This window comes from Hemitrygon akajei, unplaced genomic scaffold (genome assembly GCF_048418815.1).
Source record: "Hemitrygon akajei unplaced genomic scaffold, sHemAka1.3 Scf000050, whole genome shotgun sequence".
Classification (NCBI taxonomy): Eukaryota; Metazoa; Chordata; class Chondrichthyes; order Myliobatiformes; family Dasyatidae; genus Hemitrygon; species Hemitrygon akajei.
The window spans coordinates 1,849,742-1,871,091 of record NW_027331936.1 but is presented as its reverse complement, the minus strand read 5'-3'; the positions used below and the strand labels follow the sequence as shown (position 1 = coordinate 1,871,091).

Below are 21,350 nucleotides of genomic sequence, written 5' to 3'. Positions count from 1 at the left end.
AAGGCATCTGTGTTGGCAGTCCAGTCTAGCTTCTCATCTAACTGTACTCCCAGATACTTGTAGGTCTTAACCTGCTCCACACATTCTCCATTAATGATCACTGCTCCATATGCGGCCTAGATCTCCTAAAGTCCACCACCATCTCCTTGGTCTTGGTGATATTGAGACGCAAGTAGTTTGAGTTGCACCATATCACAAAGTCCTGTATCAGTTTCCTATACTCCTCCTCCTGGCCATTCCTAACACACCCCACTATGGCCGTGTCATCAGCGAACTTCTGCACATGGCAGGACTCCGAGTTATATTGGAAGTCTGATGTGTACAGGGTGAACAGGACCGGAGAGAGTACGGTTCCCTGTGGCGCTCCTGTGCTGCTGACCACCGTGTCAGACCTACAGTCTCCCAACCGCACATACTGAGTTCTCTCTGTCAAGTAGTCCACTATCCAATCCACCATGTGAGAGTCTACTCCATCTCCGTTAGTTTGTGCTTTAAGATCTTGGGCTGGATGGTGTTAAAGGCACTAGAGAAGTCAAGGAATGTAATCCTCACAGCACAACTGACCCATCTAGGTGAGAGAGTGATTTGTGCAGCAAATACGTGATAGCATCCTCCACTCCCACCTTCTCCTTATACGCAAACTGAAGCGGATCCCGGGCGTGCCTGGTTTGTGGCCTCAGATTCTGTATTATCAGCCGCTCCAAGGTCTTCATCACGTGCGACGTCAAGGCAACAGGTCTGAAGTCATTCAACTCCTTTGGTTGTGGTTTCTTCGGTACCGGGACAATACAGGATGTTTTCCACTGTCTGGGTACTCTTCTCTGATCTAGACTCATGTTGAAGATGCGCTGTAGTGGTTCTCCCAGTTCAGTCGCACAGGCTCTCAGTAATCGTGGGGAAACTCCATCCGGTCCAGCCGCCTTGCTGGTACAGATCTTCCTCAGTTGACCTTCCACCTGTGCAGCCGTAAACCTGGGCGTGGGCCAGGTCTCCTGTGAGTTGCTATTTTCCTGTGAGGGAAGTAAGCCTGGTGTGGAGTTCTGCGGTGAGGGTGGGATTGTGCTGTCGAACCTATTGAAGAAGTTGTTCAGCTGGTTCGCTTTCTCCACATCTCCACTTATGTTTGCCCCCCGCTTTGCACCACATCCGGTGATGTGAGAGAGAGAGAGAGAGAGAGAGAGAGAGAGAGAGAGAGAGAGAGAGAGAGAGAGAGAGAGAGAGAGAGAGAGAGAGAGAGAGAGAGAGAGAGAGGAGAGAGAGAGAGAGAGAGAGAGAGAGAGAGGGATGAGGTAGGGAAGTGTGAGTCAGAGAATACTGTCCATAAATACACTGAGCGATTTTGACTTTCCTACCTGCGGGACATTCTGGGATTACAGCGCTTACATTCTATAGTCCCTCTGAAACAAGCAACCCGTGCCATCTCTCTGACCTCTCCCACCCCGCCTGTTTGACCCGAGTCCTTCCCACACCGTATCCGCGATCTCACTTTCTTCAACCGGTCTTCGCGATATTCATCCTCCCTCCACGTCTGTGTGACCACAAAACACTGCTGTTGTAAGGAAAGCGCAGAGTGGTATGATGAACCTCTCATACAGAGTCATGTTAGTAACGGAATACTCTGGGCAATTTCTAGCGTTGGAGGCAGGAACCGAACCCACCCGAGAAGAAAAATATGGAGACTCGAAAGCCGGCGCGGAGACAGCGCCTAGTACGCAAAAGAGGTCCAATAGACAATGGTGTTCAACTCTGTTTTGCTTCAGGATTTAAATATTGTTAATTTCATTAAAGAACAGATTGTATTTTTCTTTTCAACTAACTCAACGGAAGAAATTTCCAGTGGAATATTATGGGATACCTTTAAACTATATAGCCGTGGGCAAATTTTTTTCATACTCTGCAGGAAGAAAGCAGAGGGTAGTAGTGGAAGGAAAGTATTCTGCCTGGAGGTCGGTGACTAGTGGAGTGCCGCAAGGATCTGTCCTGGGATGCCTGCTGTTTGTGATTATTATAAATGGCCTGGATGAAGAGGTGGAAGGAAGTTTGCAGATAACACGAAGATTGGAGGAGTTGTGGGTGGAGCTGTAGGTTATCGAAGGTTACAGGATGCAGAATTGGTTGAAAAGCGGCAGATGGAGATCAATCCGGGGAAGTGTGAGGTGATGAATTTTGGAAGGACAAACCAGAAGGCTGAGTGCAGGGTTATTAGTCGGTTACTTAAGAGTGTGGATGAACAGAGGGACTTTGTGATTGAAATCCACATATTCCTCAATGTCCCTGCACAGGTTGATAGGATAGATAAGAAGGCCTATGGGATAATAGGGGGATTGAGTTCAAGAGTAGTGAGGACATGTTGCAAATCTACAAACCTCTGGCGAGAGCACACTTACAGTATTGTGTTCAGTTCTGGTCACCTCATTATAGGAAGGATGTGGAAGCTATGTGACAGTACAGAGAAGATTTACCAGGGTGTTGTCTGGATTTGAAATCAAGTCTTATGAGACAAGGTTAGCAGAGCTGGGACTTTTCACTTTGGTGCGTAGAAGAATGAGAGGGGACTTGCTAGAGGTCTACAAGACTATGAGAGGTATAGATCAGATGGGTGGTCAGTACCTGTTCCCCAGGGCACGAATAGCAAACACCAGAGGTCATAGGTACAAGGTTAAGGGAGGGAAGCTTAGGGGAGACATCAGGGGTAAGTTTATTACATAGAGGTTTGTGAGTGCCTGGAATGATTTGCCAGGGATGTTGGCGGAGGCTAAAACATTAGGGGTATTTAGGAGTCCCTTGGACAGGCACATGGATGAAAGAAATATAGAAGGTTACGGGGTAGTGTGTGTTTAGTACATTTTTAAAGGAATATATGGGTCGGCACAACATTGAGGGCTGAAGGGCTTGTACTGTGCTGTAGTATTTGAGTGTCTAGTGTCTAGAAGTCCCACTCATAGCAGATAATTCAAAGGTTAATTTATTATCAAAGCATGTATCCGTATACAACTCTGACTTTTTTCTCCTCCAGACAGCCATGAAAAAAAGAAAGAACATGAACGCCGTTCAGAGAGAAACATAAATCCCCCCCCACACACACACATAAATAGAATGGCAAGCCGATCGTCAACCTCAAAAAACTCCTCTCCCCGCACAAAACGCAACAAGAACATCAACATCCCCTCTCCCCCAAAATAAAACCTAACGCCGCACAAATGTGGAGGAGTTGGTGTCACCAGTGTCGAGGAGGCTGCATCGAATTAGGCGATCACAGGGGGATTCGCAACTGAATTGTTGCCTCATCTGGAAGGATGTTTGGACAATGGAGAGATTTCAGCCGTCCGGCTCTTTCACTGTGACATCCCGAACTCAAAACTAAATCCATCCAACCAAGTCTGGGCGAGGTTTTATGACCAATAAACTTAATTCCTTTCTGCGCTCAGCTGTCCAAAAGATTCACTGACCTTTAGAGGACGGGATATCTATGGTCCACATGTTAAGGCTGTTGAGTTTACCAGGAGACAAAGACTGCAGGGACGAGAGGCTTTCTGTTGACTAATACAATGTGTGTGGACCCCGCTGGCAATTCTGGTGTTGTGACCCGAATCGAGACAAACACCACGCTGCCCACTCCACCAACAACACGGCACAGCCGGACACATAACAGGGGACTTTACATCCCACAACACTGGATTCAGTGATGAAACCCGTGATTAATGTTGTTGTCCCACTGAAATCATAAGAATCGTCCATTCAGGTGTTTTTAAATACGAGCTCTCCCCCACAAGTGGCGTCACCCACACACTGCCGTCAACAGAGGATTCTGGAGTTGAGCTATCCCATTGGTGCGAAATGATGTCAATCACTGGTTACACCCAATAGCGGATGGAAAGCATCCAAGAGGGCGGTAACTCCGTTCCCTCAGCGAGCACCCCGTCAAAGCGGAGCCAACCCCATAGGAAATGTCCCTCTTTTTGATTTATTTCCATTTCCCTCCGAGGGAATGTTCGGCGCTTGTGAAGTGTCTCCTGCGGCCGGAGTCTGATGTACCGCTGAGAAGTTGGAGGAAACCGCTCGGCCCATCGGCTTGAATCAACTCCCGGGGGAGTTAGGGATCCTGTCAGAAGACGGAGGGGAGGGGGATTTTATTGAAAGGATACCGGTGATGTGAGAAGGAGCAAACACGATATTTGTTCCGGTGGGGATAGCTCTGGAAATGTCTGAGACCATGGTGGTGGTGAGCTGGAGGACAAACACCGAAAGACTGTTGACCTCCAAGTCGGGCCAATGGTCCCGGAAAAAGTGGGGATAGGAGTGGTGTTGGGGCGCAATGATAGAATGGCCCGGGATCTTATTGGATGACAGTACAGTCTGGAAGGGCCGAGTGGCCTGCTCCTGTTCCTGATGTCTCTGTGTTTAAGGCGATGGAATAACCAAATCCTTCCTGGGTCTGCAAGATGTTTCAGTGTGTGTTGTAAGGACCGGTGGTTGGAGCCCAGTTTTTCACAAACTGTATCAGCAATCTGACCGAGGGATCAAATCCAACATTTCTAAGTCTGTTGTAGACACAAAAGTATAGTTATATACTGATAATGAAACAAATGTATATTAAGATATTGTTAAGGACATAAAACTTATATCTCTACATTGTTAATGAGATTTCTAAGTCTGTTATTGATACATGATATATCCATATATAATATATATTATTGATACATAATATATATATATATATATTATATCATTGCATACAACCTGTATTTAAAAACATAAAACACATTTCGATATTGTTAATGACAGAGAATCGTATTATTTGTGTTCCGTGTGTTATCTGAATGTACTTGCCTGTGATGCTGCCACAGGTCAGTGTTTCTCTGTACCTGTACGTTCCCGTACTTGTGCACTTCGTTATGAATTCCACAGGACCCCACAAAACTCAGTGAGGTTTGATTATCATCTTGTCATCTGAGTGGGAGAAATGGAAAAAAACAGTACACTGTTAAATACAAGAACCAGAACATTGTTGATGAGCAGAGGGATCCTGGAGTCCAAGTTCACCGCTGCCTGAAAGAGACTACTCAGATCGACAGAGTGGTTAAGAATGCAAATGGTATGCTTACCTTTACAATCAAGGCGTTGATTTCAAATGTCAGGAAGTTATGTTAAAGCTCGAGTTAGGCCACATCTGGAGTATTTCACATAGTTCTTGTAGCCTCAATCTGGGAAGAATGTCGAGGCTTTGGAGCGAGTGCAGACGAGCTTTACCAGGAAATTTCCTGGATTACAAGGCATGCATAATTTCAAAGGGCATATACCAAAGTTTATATTGGTTCGTTCTAGCTTTTTCACTTTAGGATCATTTATATCATAGTATGCGCTGTAAATTCAGTCTATTTCTGTAGGACCATCAGTGATTGTCCTTGATGTGTTCTTCCACCAAGTTCTATCTGCTCATTCCGTGCTCATATTGTACCTGTAGCTTATCAATAATTATATATCAGCGATCTTTCTCCTACTCACACCTCATTGTGAAGTATTCTGCCTTACTGAGTTATTTCCGCGCTCAGTGCTTGTTACCTAGAACTAGAAGAGGATTTATTGAATGCAGCATGAGGTAGGGTAAAGGCAGCCATTTCAAATTTTTGTTTCAACGGTATGAAATGGCAGCTGTGTTAATTTTATATAAAGACACTTTACAGGACAATGTCGGGGTAGCAGACTGTCACCTGAAGTTTAACTGAAGTTGGTTAACGTAAAAAGACAATGGTCCGAAAGACTTGAGTAAATAAATAAGACAATAATTTCAAAAAAAAAATTCAAGTTTTGGAATGGCCGAGCCAAAGCCCTAGCGTTAATCCCATAGGAATGTTGTGGAATGGCCTGAAGCAGCAGCTCAGGCAAGGAATCCCACCAACATCCCAGATTTGAAGAGTGATGACTGTGTGTACTGAATGAAGAGAAAACTAATGATGATCCCTTTTCCATTCTGGTTCCATCTGCTCATTCCCCACACATCTTGTTTAAACTCTGTCCAGCCTGTAACCCACCATCCCAATGATATACATCAACCATCTTGTTTAACCTCTGTCCAGTCTGTGTCCCACCATCTCAATGATATATATCAACCATCTTGTTCAACCTCTGTCCAGTCTGTATCCCACCACCTCAATGATATATATCAACCATCTTCTTTAAAATCTGTTCGGCCTGTATCCCACCACATCAATAATATATATCAGCTATCATGTTCAACCTCTGTACAGCATTTATCCCACCACCTCAATGATATATATTAACCATCTTGTTCAACCCATGTCCAACCTGTATCCAACCACCTCAGTATGTATCAGCCATCTTGTTCAACCTCTGTCCAGTCTGTATGCCCTCACTTCAATGATATATATATCAAACTTCTTGTCAATTTCGGATCAGTCTTTATCGCATCAATAATTACAATTTTAGGTTCAACGTTACAAAATGGCGAAGTGTTAATCTTGACAGCATTTAAAGTGAGTCTGTTATTGCATTTTTTTGTCATTTTTGAAGACCCACATTCTCTGTTGCCAGGGTAACCGCCCATGTAACTTGCAGGGAGTGATGCACATTTTTATCGCTCTCTGGTCACGGTCCCTCAATGAGAGACATGGGCCTCGGGAGCAGATGTGACAGACTGATAGTGGGGTGGGGAGGATTTTGTGAGTAGTGAATGTAACGACCGTATTAACTCTGTGTTGGAATGAAGACGAAACTAATGAATGTGGGCATTACATTTCTGCAACGTTGTTCAGGCCGTCACAAACATCCTGTAATCAGTCAATAATTGTGCATAATTTAAAGTAAAAGGAGAAAAAGCTGGAAACGTTCAGCAGATCGGGCAGCAACTTGGACAGTCTCAGTTCAGATACTGGGTCTTCCACAGTTTCTCTTTCGACAAATCTAATCTGATGAAACGAGTTTCCAGCACTATTATTTCAATTTTATATTAAAAACATTTTATTCCTGTTAGCCTACAGGAAATGTGATGACCAGTTGTACTGGGCAAGACCTGATTTAACAAAAAGATCGTGATAAATTGAATACGGTTTAGTTGCAGGGGACAATGTGAAACGTATCCCCGGTATCTGGTGACTCACGCCCAGGTTTTCCAGCCTGATCATTGGTCCAGTCAGATGACCATCAGGTTCCCATCCTGCCATAAGTTGACGCAGTGTTAGTTTTTGAAATCTGATTGGCCGAAACACTGCATCATATTACCGGTAGCAAGGAGTCCTTGGAGAGTTGCTGTTTGGACTGTAATCATTGAAACTACTACTGTCGCCTCATTGTGAATTATTTTGCCTCACTATCGGTGTTTATTAACTAGAAATAGCAGAGGATTTATTAAATGCAGCCTGAGGTAAGGTAAAGGCAAACATTACAATTTTAGTTTCAACGTTATAAAATAGCTGTGTGTTAATTTTATATCAAGTCATTTTACGGGAGAATGTCAGCGTAGCACTCTGTCAACTGAAGTTTAATTGAGGTTGGATAACGCAACAAGACAACGATCCAGAAGACAAGAGTAAATCAATAATAGAATAATTACAAAAGAAAATTTTAATGGCCTAGTCAAAGTCCTAACGTTAATCCCATAGGAAAGTTGCGGAATGGGCTGAAGCAGCAGTTCCTTCGAGGAATCCTACCTCGAAGCAGCAGTTCCGTCGAAGCAGTTTTGTAAGGCGGAATGACATAAAATTCTTCCAGGCCGATGTGCAGGAAGATCAGCAGTTAACGGAAGCATTTGGTTGAAGTTATTGCTGTACGGGGGATTGGGGGCGCAGCGGGGGGGGGGGGGGGGTGTGGGGCTTCACACCAATTAATGAAAGCCACCGTTCACAGACTTATTTTGAACAAGTACATGCAATATTGAATGATGTTAATATTGTCATAACGAGACTCACAGCGTTTAAAACTGACCCTGTTGTTTACATTTTCGGTCATTTTTGGAGAGCCGCTTTCTGCACTGCCAGGATAACAGCCCATGTGACCGGTACGGAGTGGTAAACATTTTTATCGCGCTCTCGTCACCGTTGCTCAGTGAGAGTTAGTAGCGTCAGGAGCAGATGTAACAGACTGATAAAGGGGTGGGGATGATGCTGTGAGCATTGACTGTGTGTACTGAATAATTCCTGTGTTGAAATGAAGAGAAAGCTAATGATGATCCCTTTTTCCATCTGGTTCCATCTGCTCATTCCCCGCGCATCTTGTTCAAACTCTCTCCAGCCTGTATCCCACCACCTCAGTGATATATATCAACCATCTTGTTCAGCCCCTGTCCGTTCTGTATCCCACCACCTCAATGACAGTCTGTATCGCATCAATAATTACAATTTTATTTTCAACATTACAAAATGGCGAAGTGTTGATCTTGACAACATTTAAAGTGAGTCTGTTATTTCATTTAATTTTTGTCATTTTTGGAGAGCAATTTTCTCTGTTGCCAGGGTAACAGCCCATGTGACTTGCAGGGAGTGGTGCACATTTTTTATCGCTCTCTGGTCACGGTCGCTCAGTGAGAGACAGCGGCCTCGGGAGCAGATGTAACATACTGATAGTGGGGTGGGGAGGATGTTATGAGCATTGACTTTATCGACGGATTTATCCCTGTGTTGGAATGAAGACAAAACTAATGAATGTGGGCATTACATTTGTGCAACTTTGTTCAGGCCGTCACAAACATCTTGTAATCAGTCAATAGTTGTGCATCATTTAAAGTAAAAAGAGAAAATGCTGAGACCGTTCAGCAGATCGGGCAGTAACTTGGACAATCCCAATTCAGATACTGGCTCTTCCACAGTTTCTCTTTCCACACATCCTATCTGATGAAACAAGTTTCCAGCAATACTATTTCAATTTTGTATCAAAAGCATTTTATTCCTGTTAGCCTACAGGAAATATGATGGCCAATTGTGCTGGACACGACCTCACTTAACAATAAGGTAACGATAAATTGTTTTCAGTTTAGCTGCAGGGGACAATGTGAAACGTTGGTGACTCATGCCCGGGTTTTCCAGCCCGATCATTGGTCCAGTCAGATGATCATCAGCTTCCCGTTCTGCCATAGGTTGATTGAGTGTTAGATTCTGAACTCTGATTGGCCGAAACACTGCATCATTTTATCGGTAGCAAGGAGTCCTAGAGTTGCGGTTTGGGCTGTAATCCTTAGTACTTATACAGATAGGACACGATGTTCCTCCTTCCAAATGAATCAGAAGTCTCGAGCATCCGGACATTGGTTGTGGGTATATCCCTGAATACACCACTTGCTGTGAGATGTGTGGACGATGTGCGAGGCTGCTGGCGTCGGTAAGGGACAGGTTCAGCTGTGTGACCCTGTGAGGATGGGTCATGGGATATCATAGTTTTAGATCAAGTAAAATGGACCCGGGGGTCAACTTGCCCAGGTTTATGAGGTGTTGAGCGAGTATTTCTGGTCTGTGGGTTCATTGTTCAAACCGTGTAAACAAACTACAACTTTTCGCACTAAATTGTTCTGGTATCAATTTGCCTGTTGTTCCTGGGAATCTGTTCAGTTCAGTAGTTGCTAACAAGGTCCACATGAATAATCTCAAGAATAATCGGCTTTATGTATGAGGAGCATTTGATGGTTCTGGAACTGTGCTCAATGGAGTTCAGAGGAGCGGTGGGGGTGATGGGGGGATGTATGTTTAAGTAAACCTACCGAATGCTGAAAAGCCTGGATACAGTGGACATGGAGAGGATGTTTCCATTAGACAGGGAGTCTATGATCTGAGAGCACCGTCTCAGAATAAAGACGCCTACTTTTAAAAGTATGATGACAGACAGGCAGACAGACATACTTTATTGATCCAGAGGGAAACTGGGTTTCGTTACAGCTGCACTAACCAAGAATAGAGTAGAAATACAGCAAAATAAAACCAGAAATAATTAAATAATAATAAGTAACTTATGCCAGGGGAAATAAGTCCAGGACCAGCCTATTGGCTCAGAGTGTCTGACACTCCGAGGGAGGAGTTGCAAAGTTTGATAGACACAGGCAGGAATGACTTCCTATGACGCTCAGTGTTACATATCGGTGGAACGAGTCTCTCGCTGAATGTACTCCTGTACCTAACCAATACATTATGGAGTGGATGGGAGACATTGTCCAAGATGGCATGCAACTTGGACAGCATCCTCTTTTCAGACACCACCATCAGAGAGTCCCCACAACGTCACTGGCCTTACGAATGAGTTTGTTAATTCTGTTAGTGTCTGCTACCCTCAACCTGCTGTCCCAGCACACAACAGCAAATATGATAACACTGGCCACCACAGACTCGGAGAGCATCCTCAACATCGTCCGGCTGATGTTAAAGGACCTCAGACACCTCAGGAAGTACAGACGGCTCTGACCCTTCTTGTAGACAGCCTCAGTGTTCTTTGACCAGTCCAGTTTATTGTCAATTCGTATCCCCAGGTACTTGTAATCCTCCACCATGTCCACACTGACCCTTTGAAGTGTGGGGGAGAGGAGTGAAGGAAAGATATGTTTGTTGCTAGTATCCCGTTCGAGATGGCGAATGTTACGGAGAATTGTATGCTGGTGGCAGAACCTGGTGGTGTGGTAGATGAGGACCAGAGGAAACCTCTCCCTTGTGGGGCCGCGGGTGGATGGGCTGAGGGCAGACGGAAGATGGGCGTAAGAAATGCGGATTAGGGCAGCATTGCTGCGGAAGAAAGGAAGAAGGAGGACATCTCATTAGTTATGGAATGAAAAGCCTCATCCTGAGAGCAGATGCGGCGGAGACAGAGGAACTGAGAGAAGGGATGGAATAGGTATAGTGCAGGTAGCTGTGAGAATCAATGGGTTTATACAAGATGTCAGTGGATATACGGCCTCCTGAGATGAAGAAAGATAGTTCGAGAAAAGGGTTCGACGAGTCAGTAAATGGACTAAGTAAACTTGACAGCAGGTGCAGGAAGAAGCACCAATGCATTCGGCAGTGTTGTGGCAGAGGAGTTGGGAAGCGATATCGGTGCAGGCTTGGAACAAGGATTGTTCCACATTCCCGGCAGTGAGTAGGGGGTTAGGTCGAAGGTACATTGTGCTTATTGTAAATGTTATTGTGTAGAGGAGTGACATGACTTCACTTCTTTGGGCTTAGTTGAGATTGTACCTGTAATAAGGTGTAAAATCCCGCTCCCCATACTAATACGGGTTATACAGACCAAAGAACAAACTGCCGGAGGAACTCACTGGGTCGGGCAGCATCTGTGGAGGGAAATGGACCGTCAACATTTCGGGCTGAGACCTTCCCTCTGGACTGAGAGTGGACGGGAATTAGTCAGAGAAAAGAGGTGAGGGGTGGGTATAAGGGTGGGCTGGGGAGGGAGAGGTTGATCATGGTGTGGGGGAGGCCGTGGGGTAGAAGTGGCGACAGGGGTTGGGAACTGAGTGTTGGGGGCAGAACAGAGCTGTAAATGATGGTGCCAAGATGAGGCCACCCTCGCGGTGGACGGTCAGCTCGTTAACTTCCGGCTGGGAGCTCTCACCTCATGGTATGAATATCGATTTCTCAATTTGGTGATCAACATTTCCAATTTCCACACTTACCCTATTCCCCAGACTGACCTTTCACTGCTTCTCACCTGCCCACTACTTCTTTGTGGAACCCCTCTTACTTATCTTCAGTCCAAAACGAGGGTCTTGGCCCGGAATGTCCACTGTTTGCACATTTCTATGAATGCTATCTGACCTGATGCCTGCCTCCTGCATTTTGAGAGAATTATTTTCATAGAGGATTAACAAAGAGGTTAGGGAGTATTTGCAACAGAGAGTGCGATAAAAATTCAGCAGACTAATTCCGAGGCTGCTGGAATTCTTATATGAAGAGCGATCAAATTCGAAAACTCTTCCATTTGGGGAATCGAGGACTGACAAGTGAACACACTGAAATACCCAACATCCTTAACGAGTGAACTGAGGATCCGAGTCTCTGAGACTGGTGACGACTGTTCGAGACTGAGATGAGGAAACGTCTCCACTCCGAGGGCGGTAAATGTAAATCCCCAGCACAGAGGGCGGTGAAGACTCAGTGACCGTCTTTACATAAAACAGAGGCCGGCGGATGTGTGGAGACCGAAGGGATCGAGGAAATGAAGATCGGGCAGAAACTTGCGGCTGAGATGGGAGAGCAGCCGCCATTTGTTGATGGTTAGAGGGGCTGAATGGCCCCTCCTGGTGTTTCTGACTTGATGTTTCAGTGATCCTGTAAAGTAAAGCCGGAGGATTGTGAATAGAAATTAGTGTTTATAAACATAGACTGATTTACATCAAACCTGCACAGTTCCGTTCTGTGTATAAATTCTATGTCAGACCGGCATGGGGACTGAGCTCTTGACTCTCTGACCAAGGAGAGCAGAAAGGGGAAGTGTACAGAGCAAAGCGTTGAAATGTAGCTGCTGTCAATATGAAATACTGTGGAAAATACAGCATGTGGGTCGGGCAGTATGTGAGGGGCGAGCAGCGGAGTCACCGGTTCAGGAAGGAGAATCTCCACAAGTCACCTGAACCCGTTTCCCGCTCCCATATTACCACAGATCTGCAGCATCTGCGGGGTTTTGTTCCCCCGTGTATGTGTGGATTCATTTTCCGTCCGTTCAGACAACTCAGTGAGATCCAGATCTGTCACGTTCACTCACTGAAGGCTGTTTTTTTTCTTCTTGACTCTACTCCACTGTTACGACCTGCAAAGCGTAGCCAATGTTTCCCAATGTACCATCGTATTTCTGAGAGAATTAAGCTTTTTCCAATCACCTGGGCTGCTGAAAAATTTGTAAACTTCCTGTTAAGCCTCCCTCTAGAAGTTCCGAAATAGCAATCCAGGCTGAATAACATTTCCACACAATTAAAACGGGCTATCGGTTTATTAGTTTTCTGTTGTATTTTTGCACTACTTATTTAATTATATATATATATATATATATATATATATATATATATATATATATGTGTGTGTGTGTGTGTGTGTGTGTGTGTGTGTGTGTGTGTGTGTGTGTGTGTCTGTGTGTGTGTGTGTGTGTGTGTGCGTGTGTGTGTGTATACTTATTGCAATTCATTGTGTCCGGTATTGTTATGTATTGCATTCTGGTGCTGCCGTAGATTCATTTATATGCATTTATCAGAAAATGAAGTTTCTATCCAGAATTTCCAAAGGAAGACTCCAGCTGTCTTATATTTCCGCACAATTAAAATGGAGAAACTGTTTATTTTGTCATGTACCGAAGTTCAGTGAAAGTCTTGTAATCGGTAAAATCCAGGCAGATCAATACAGTATATTAAGGTGAAATCGGGTAAATCAATAACAGCGTAACAAATTGTTGTGGTTACAGAGAAAGTGCGGTGCAGGTAGATATGTGGTGCAAGGTCACATCGAGGTACATTGTGGGGTCAGGAATCCATCTCGTCACACTGGGAATATTCAGTTCGCTTATAACAGCAGAATGGACACCGTCCTTGAGCCTAATATTATGCTTCTGTTTTATTTTATCTTCGACTCGATGGGAGGGCGAGAAGTGAGAATGTCCAGGTCTGTGGGGATCTTTGATTATGTTGCCTGCCTTACTGAGGCTGCGGGCAGGACAGACAGAGTCCATGAAGGGGAGACTTGTTTCTCTGATCTGCTCAGCTGTGTTACAGTTCTCTGCTGTCTTCAGTCCGGCATGTATCTCATCAGCTCAGTGGTATACATATTTCAACAACGGTTCTTACAACAGTTGTCTTCATTGTGAAGTATTTTCTTCCGCCTTGTACCTCATTGAGTTTTCCAGGAATTGTTTTTTGTTGGCTAGAACTACCAGAGGTTTAACTGAATCAACACGAGGCAGGGTAAATAGAGCCATTACAATTTCAGTTTTTCTGTTACAAAATGGCTGCTGTGTTAATCTTTGTCACAATGTCACTCATAGCGGATGATGTTGAGTTTGTTATTTCCTTTCTCAGTTATCTTTTGGCGAGTACTTCCTCCGTTTCCTCGGTAACAACTGGCCAGAACTGCAGCAGGAGTTGCAAAACTTTATCGCTCATTGGTCACTGCCTCTCAGCATCCTGTCAGTGGCCTCGGGAGCAAATGCAACAGAGTGACAGTGGGAGGAAAGGAGGCTGTGAGCATTGACTGTGTGGAATGTGTTACACCAGGGTCAGAGTGGACTGAGAACTAACATATTTAATGGTTGTGGCGATGACATTTTCATCACACGGCCGAACACTTTGGGTTGCCACAAACATTTCTGGAATCAGCTTATAGCTGTGTTTTAAATAGAGAGGATATAATACTGTTGTAGGAAACTTAAAGCAAGAAGAAGAAAATGCAGGAAACGCGCAGCAGGTCGACAACACCTTGAACAGCCCCAATTGTGAATCTAGGTCTTCCAACATTTCTCCTTTCACGGATGTAGCTGAGTTCGCAGCATTTTCTGTTGTATAATTTGACATTATGAACATTTTGTTCCTGCTACACAGTGGGAAACATGGCAGTCAACAGTGCAGCGCAAGATCCCACGCAGCGATGACATAGGGATCAAATGTGCCTGGTTTAGCTGCTGGGGACAGGCTGAAGTGTATCCGCATCCTCTATACATACCGGGGAGCCAGCCTGAGCACCGACCCCGGCAGAGGGTCATTAGGTTTCAGTTCCACCTCAGTTTATGAATCGGTAATGTCAGGAACACCACGGCAAATCGCCGGCACCAAACATCGCAGGGTTGTGTGTTATTATATTGGGACGGAGTCTTTGAGAAAATGGAATGGGCTGTTTGAGGCTTCCGCCCCTTGGTAACTACACAGGTGTTTATTGGAAACTTCTCAGTCTGCAGTGAAGCTGAGGATCCAGGAGATTGGACATTGGTTGAGCGGAAATCACCGACTACACCACGTTTTATCTGTCAAGCGGGATCGATGACAGGAAGCAGAGAGTGATGACTGAAGATGGATTGAGCGAATGCAGGCTTGTGACGAGTGGGATGTGAGTGCTAATATTGAGCCTCTACAATTCATTATCCAGTACATCAACATGAATATGAATGTGCATGGCATGGTCAGCAAGTTTGATATAAAAGTCGGGAGTCTGCTTGATATTGCAAGAGGTTACAATAAATTTTAAAAGATCTTGATCAATTACAGAGATGGGATGTGTAATGGCAATTGGCTTTAAAATTGGATAAGTGGCTGATGGTGCATGATGGACAGTTAGACCATGGTGGGACTGAAATAGTGAATGGCGGGGCACCAAATGTTGATGAAAAGACCAACCGGGGAGTACAAGTGTACGTCTTCCTGAAAGTGGACGTGCAAGTGTAAAGTTTGGCAAAGAAGGCTTTAACCATGCTGGCCTTCATCAGTTGTGGCATTGAGTTTTGTGCTATGGGCATTATATTGTAGTTATATAAATTACTGGTGAGGCTACACTGGGTATCATACACAGTTTTGTTCACCCTGTTGAAGGAAAGAGATTAACCAGCTGGAGAGCGTATCGAAGAGACTAGTGAAAATGCTGACTAGACTAGTGGGCCTATGCATAGGAAGAGGTTTGCCAAGCTGGATCTTTATTCCATGGAGCAGAAGAAAATGAGGTGACTTTGTCGGAGTTTATAAAATCAGGAAGTGACATAGATAATGTGGTTGGTCATGATATATTCCCCAGCATTCAAGATCCAAGTTACTTAATGTCATTCCAGTACACAAGTGAAAAGGAGAATAACATACTCTGGATCTGACGCAGGAACAAAAAAAGCACAGAAAGATAAAGACCACAATTATAAAAACACACAATACATATGATAGCTTAAAACATTGATCGTATGTCCATGAAATGATGGTAGGCAGAGGAGTGTCTGGACATATGGTGACTGACAGGAAATTTTAAAATAGTTGTGATGGGGGTGTGAAGGGGAGAGTTAGTGGGTGGAGTTGTTGATTTGCCTTACCGCTTGAGAAAAATAACTATTTTTGAATCTACTGGCCTGGAGCCGATGCCATGTAGCCTCTTCACTGATGGGAGTGGGACAAACAGTCCATGCGCAAGAGTGGGTGGGAACCTCCATGCTGTTGCCGGCCTTTTTCCCGCATGCACTAAACATTGTCCATTCTTTTCAGCTTCTTCAGAAAGTCGAGGTGTTGGGGAGCGAGCATTGTGAAATGTGTTCTGGGACCATGAGGGCTTGTATGAGATGTACACGCCCAGGAGTTTGAAACTGCTTCCAGTTTCCACAGCTATGCTGCTGATGTAAAGACGTGTGTGAGTGGTTCAAGTTCTACTGAAGTTGATACCCATCTCCTTTGTCTCGTTGACATTGAAGAACAGGCTAGTCCGTAGTCATTTGCTTCTGAAGGTATAGATTTACTGTATACTTTACAATTTATTGTCACCAAACAATTGATACTAGAGCGTACAATCATCACAGTGATATTTGTTTCTGCGTTTCGCGCTCCCTGAAGTACAAATCGAAATAATTATAATAAAAATATAAATTATAAATCATGATTAGAAAATAAACAAATAGAAAAGGGAAAGTAATGTAGTGCAAGTCAGGTCCAGAGATTTGGAAGGTACGGCCCAGATCCGGGTCAGGATCTGTTCAGCAGTCTTATCGCAGTTGGAAATAAGTTGTTCCCAAATCTGGCCGTACGAATCTTCATGTCCCTGAACCTTCTCGCAGAGGGAAGTGGGATAAATAGTGTGTTGGCTGGATGGGTCTTGTCCTTGATATCCAGGCAGCACTGCTCCGACAGCTTGTGGTGTAAAGTGAGTGTAAGGATGGAAGATTGGTTTGTGGGATGTGCTGGCTATGTTCACGATCTTCTGCAGCTTCTTCCGGTCTTGGACTGGACAACTTCCATACCAGGTTGTGATGCACCCTAGAAGAATGCTTTCTACGGTGCACCTATAAAAAATTAGTGAGGGTTTTAGGAAACAGGCCAAATTTCTTCAGCCTTCTCGGGAAGTAAAGGCGCTAGTGGGCCTTTGTGGCAGTGGACTCTGTTTGATTAGACCAAGTCAGATCATTTGTGATATTCACCCCGAGGAATTTAAAGCTTTTAAAGTTCCACCTGCGCACCACCGATGTAGATGGGGTTGTGCGGTTTGAAGACACGATGAGTGAAGTGTTGACGATGGCCGTGAAGTCGTCAGTAAGATGGTTTCCACACTGACGGAGTATTTGACCTGGGATGTTTTCTGACCCGGCAGCCTCACAGGGGTTGAATCTCTGCAGAGTCCTCTCATCTGCTGTTGTCACAAAGTGTGGCTGTTCTCCTCGGAGAGGGTAGCTTTCGTGACTTGCTCGAGTTGCGGGCCGCGAAGCATTGATTAGAGCGCCAGGGAGAGGAACGTGACTGATGCAGTCAGAGCTATTTGTCGTAACGTAGTCTGCAATGCCGTTGATGCCCAGTCAAATATACCAATGATTTTTCCCCAGGGTTGGGGCGTTCGAAACCAAAGGGCACAGATACAATGGAGCGGAGAGACCAGAGACACCGGAGAGGTAATCTCAACACACAAATGTAGTGAGTACCTGGAACGAGTTGTTCAGTGTTTGCATCGTTGGTTATTTACCTGGGGATCAGTATTCTCTCCATTTTTGGAAATTTCCATTCACTTTCAGCTGTCTGTGACAACTGGAAATTAAAGAAACACTCAAGTTGTTGGAGACCTGAATTCAAATCAGAAAGAAGTTTGAAACCATTCCGACACAGGTTGCCGGAGCTGAAGCATGAACTTTGTTTCTCGTTCCGTAGATATTCTTTATCTGTTGAGTGTTTTTTGTATTTGCAGTTTAACCTATTTATATCATCATAGTTTGTATACCTCTAGCAGGGGTATCCTTTGTATACCTTTGGCAGGTGTTCGCAGTCTGGGACCCACGGCCGCCACGGTTAATGGTAGGGGTTGTGGCATAAAATGGTTTGGGAACCTCTGCTAGCATCACAATCTCTTGTGCTTCACGGAATCAATTTCTAACTTGTTCAATCTACCCCTGTAACTCAGTTCTTTAAATGCCAGCAACATCCGTGTCTGCCAGGGCTCCTGCAGACTCTACACTAGCCTGCCAAGAGCTATTTGATGTAAGCTGGTCCATCTCTAACACGTCCTTGCCCTTTCCTGATCTCTCCATCTCTAGAGCCAGGTTGTCAACCAACATCCTTTATAAACTTACTGATTTCCATGATAATCTCGACCATACCTCTTCCCAGCCTATCGCTTGTAAAATGCTCTACCCTTCTCTCAGTTTCATTGCTTCCGCTGCATCTGTTCCCAGGATGTGGCTGTCCCCCCTCCGCAATTGATATTCTCCTCACTCACATTTACCATACGTCCGTGCTCACCCCATCTTCCTCCCACCGTAATAGTGATGGAGTTCCTCTTGTCCTTACCTACCAACCCTTCAGCCTCTGCAACTTCCACCAATTCCAAAGAGATCTTACAACTAAACATATTTTTATCTTCCTCGCCCACCCCACCTTCTTCTTTCAACAGGGATCACTCCCTCCATAATTCCCTTGTTCATTTATCCCTCCTCACTAATCTCCCTCCAGCCATTTATCCCTGCAAGCGGCCTAAGTGCTACACCTACCCGTACACCTCCTCCCTCACCTCCATTCAGACACTAATTAGTCCTTCCAGGTGAGGCAACACTTCATCTGCAAATACTACAGTTGCAGGAAATTTAAAGTAAGGAGTAGAAAATGCTGGAAACGCTCGCAGATCGGCAGCATCTTGGACAGTCTCGGTTCTGGAACTGGGTCTTCCACCATTCCTCCTTTCACAGATGTAGTCTGATATACCGAGTTCCCAGCACTTTTCTACTTCATAATTTTACATTTTGTTCCTGCTACACTGCAGGAAACATGACAGCCAGCTGTGCTGGGCAGGATCCCACACAAAAGGAAGATTGTGAACAAATATGCTCGGTTTAGCTGCTGGGGTCAGGCTGAAGTCTATCCACATCCTCTATACAGACCGGGGAACCAGCCTGAGCACCGGCCCCGGCAGAGGGTCATTAGGTTCCAATTCCACCTTAGTCACGGCAAATTGCCGGCACCAAAGTGTCTTGGTATGGGTGATGATATTGGGCCGGTGACTCTGATGATATGGAACTGGCAGTATACGGGCTACAGTCCAGGTTGGTAATTCGGCAGCTGGGATCGGAATTTTCTCAGTCTGCAGTGAAGCTGAAATCCCGGGCGGTTGGGCATTGGTTATGGGGAAATCACCATCAACACTGCCCAATAGGTCATCATATCTGTCAAGTATTTTGGAGATTATTAAAGAGTTAACTAGGGCGTTAGGTAAAGTTGGGCAGTGATGTTTTTCATCTGAACTTTGGTAAAGTCTGTAACAAGATCCCGCATGACAGCTGATCGGGGAGGTTCGGTGACGTGGGATTCACGGGGAGCTGGCGAGGTGGATTCACACCGGGCTCGAGAACAAGAAGCAGAGGGAGATGATTGAAGATGGTTTTAGCGAATGGCGATCTGTGACGAGTGGGATGTGTGCGTCAGTGTCGAGGCCTCTGTAATTCATTATTCATGCCATTCTGTATGCCATTTGCCCCTACAATTAAACGAAGTGTCTCTGGACCCCAGGTTGGGAACACCCGCTAGAGATATAGAAATCTATGATGGTACAAATAGGGTGAATGCAGGTAGGCATTTTCCCCTCAGGTTGAGTAAGATCATGGATTTAGGGGAAACAATGACACATTTAATGGGAATGTGAGGGGGAACTACGTCCTTAAGCTGTTTTCTCTGTATGACATATTGTTGTTACTGATGAGCCCCACCACACTGTGACATCAGCGAATGTTTTCAACGTGGTTATTGGGTGTTTGGCCATGCAGACGTGTGTGAGCACAGTGTACAACAATGGGCTCAGCACGCAGCCGATTTCAGGATAATGGGAAGGAACAGCGGTTGTGCAACCTGACTGTCGGCGGTCTGTTAGCTAGGCAGCCCAACATCCAGTTGCGCAGTGGTGTAATTAGATGGCTGAGAAGGAATTTGTTCACCAGTGTCTGTGGGACAATAGTGTGACATGCCGAACTGAAATTCAGAAACAGCATTCTGACACAAGTGTCCCTGTTTTCTATGTGTGTCAGGCCAAGGGGAATGACAGATGCTATAGCATCTGCCCTGGAGTGATTCGATAGGTAGGTTTATTGGTGAGCGCCCAGTGAGTAAGGATTGGAGTTTTTGATACGTGCCCTTATCAGCCGATCTGAGCACGCCACACTGATTGGCGTCAGGTCCACCGGGCAGTCGTCTTTTTGTTCTGTATGTGTAGAGTTCGTTGGTACAGGGATGATGGTGGCTGATTTGAAGCCGCTGAGAACGGCAGCCTGGAAGAGTGAAGTGTTGGCAATGGCCGTGAAGAGATCAATGCGCTGATGTGCACACTGTATGCGAGCTCAGCCTGGATGTTTTCTGGCCCAGCACCCTTGCAGAGGCCTTATTACGTCTTCTGTTACAGACATTGACTGCTCGGCTCTCGGGGTGGCGGGGGGTAGTTTTCGTGACTGGCTTGTGTTGTGCCTCGAAGCAGTGTTTAGAGCGCCAGGGAGGGAAGCGTTACTGGTACAGTCAAGGCTACCTTTTCCCTCACGTAGTCTGTGAAGCCCTTGATGCCCAGCTACATACACCAGGCTTCGTTTCCCAGGGTTGGGGAGTCCGATCGAAGGAATCTGAGAGGTAATCTCAATACACAGAGGCAGTGAGTACCTGGAATGAGCTGTTCACTGTTTTCATCGTTAGTTATTTACGTCGGTTTCAGTATCCTCACCGTGTTCGGAAATTCCTTCTCACTGCAGCCTGTCTGTGAGCAGCTGAAATTTAAAGAAACACTCAGGATACTGGAGACCTGAGATCAAATTAGAAATTGTGAAAAGCCATTCCGTCACAGGGTGTTAGACCGGAGAAATTATCTTTCGTCAGATTATCTGTTGAGTTTTTTTTATTTCATTTGAGGCTTTTTAGCACATTGCCTTGGAATGATTCAAGTCTCTTTGGAAACGGAGTTGTGTGGAACTGGGAAATTGAATTGAAAAATATAAGATGGAATTTAATGCAGATAACTGTGGGGTGTTGCATTTTGCCGGGACAAATGAGGATATGACTAACTCATTGACTGGCAGGGCGTCTGCGATGTGGGACAAACCAAATTGACATGGGAATACAGGTCCATAATTACTTTAAGGTAGCAGTAGGGTTAGATAGTCTCTTAAAGAGATCCCAGGTTGGAGACCACTGCTGGAGATATATAAAAGTATTATTGTATAAATAGTGTGAATGCAGGGATGTGTTTGCCCCT

General features: G+C 45.1%; 1 protein-coding gene across 8 annotated transcripts in view; it reads left to right on the top strand.

The window, feature by feature from the left end:
* Nucleotides 1–7,262: 7,262 nt before the first annotated feature.
* The window catches only part of LOC140721153 (NACHT, LRR and PYD domains-containing protein 3-like), a 61,262-nt gene continuing 47,174 nt past the window's right edge, over nt 7,263–21,350 (top strand). For 4 of the 8 annotated variants that reach the window (XM_073036034.1, XM_073036040.1, XM_073036039.1 and 1 more), the window contains exons 1-3: nt 7,269–7,381; nt 16,142–16,377; nt 17,464–17,551. Coding sequence is in view for 1 of the 8 variants with exons in the window: in XM_073036032.1 (XP_072892133.1) it covers nt 7,370–7,386 (17 nt within the window). In the remaining 7 variants the exon portion in view is untranslated. Of the gene's footprint in view, nt 7,387–16,141; nt 16,378–17,463; nt 17,552–21,350 lie in introns of all 8 variants that reach the window. The other 4 variants (XM_073036035.1, XM_073036038.1, XM_073036032.1 and 1 more) reach the window with 4 other exon arrangements.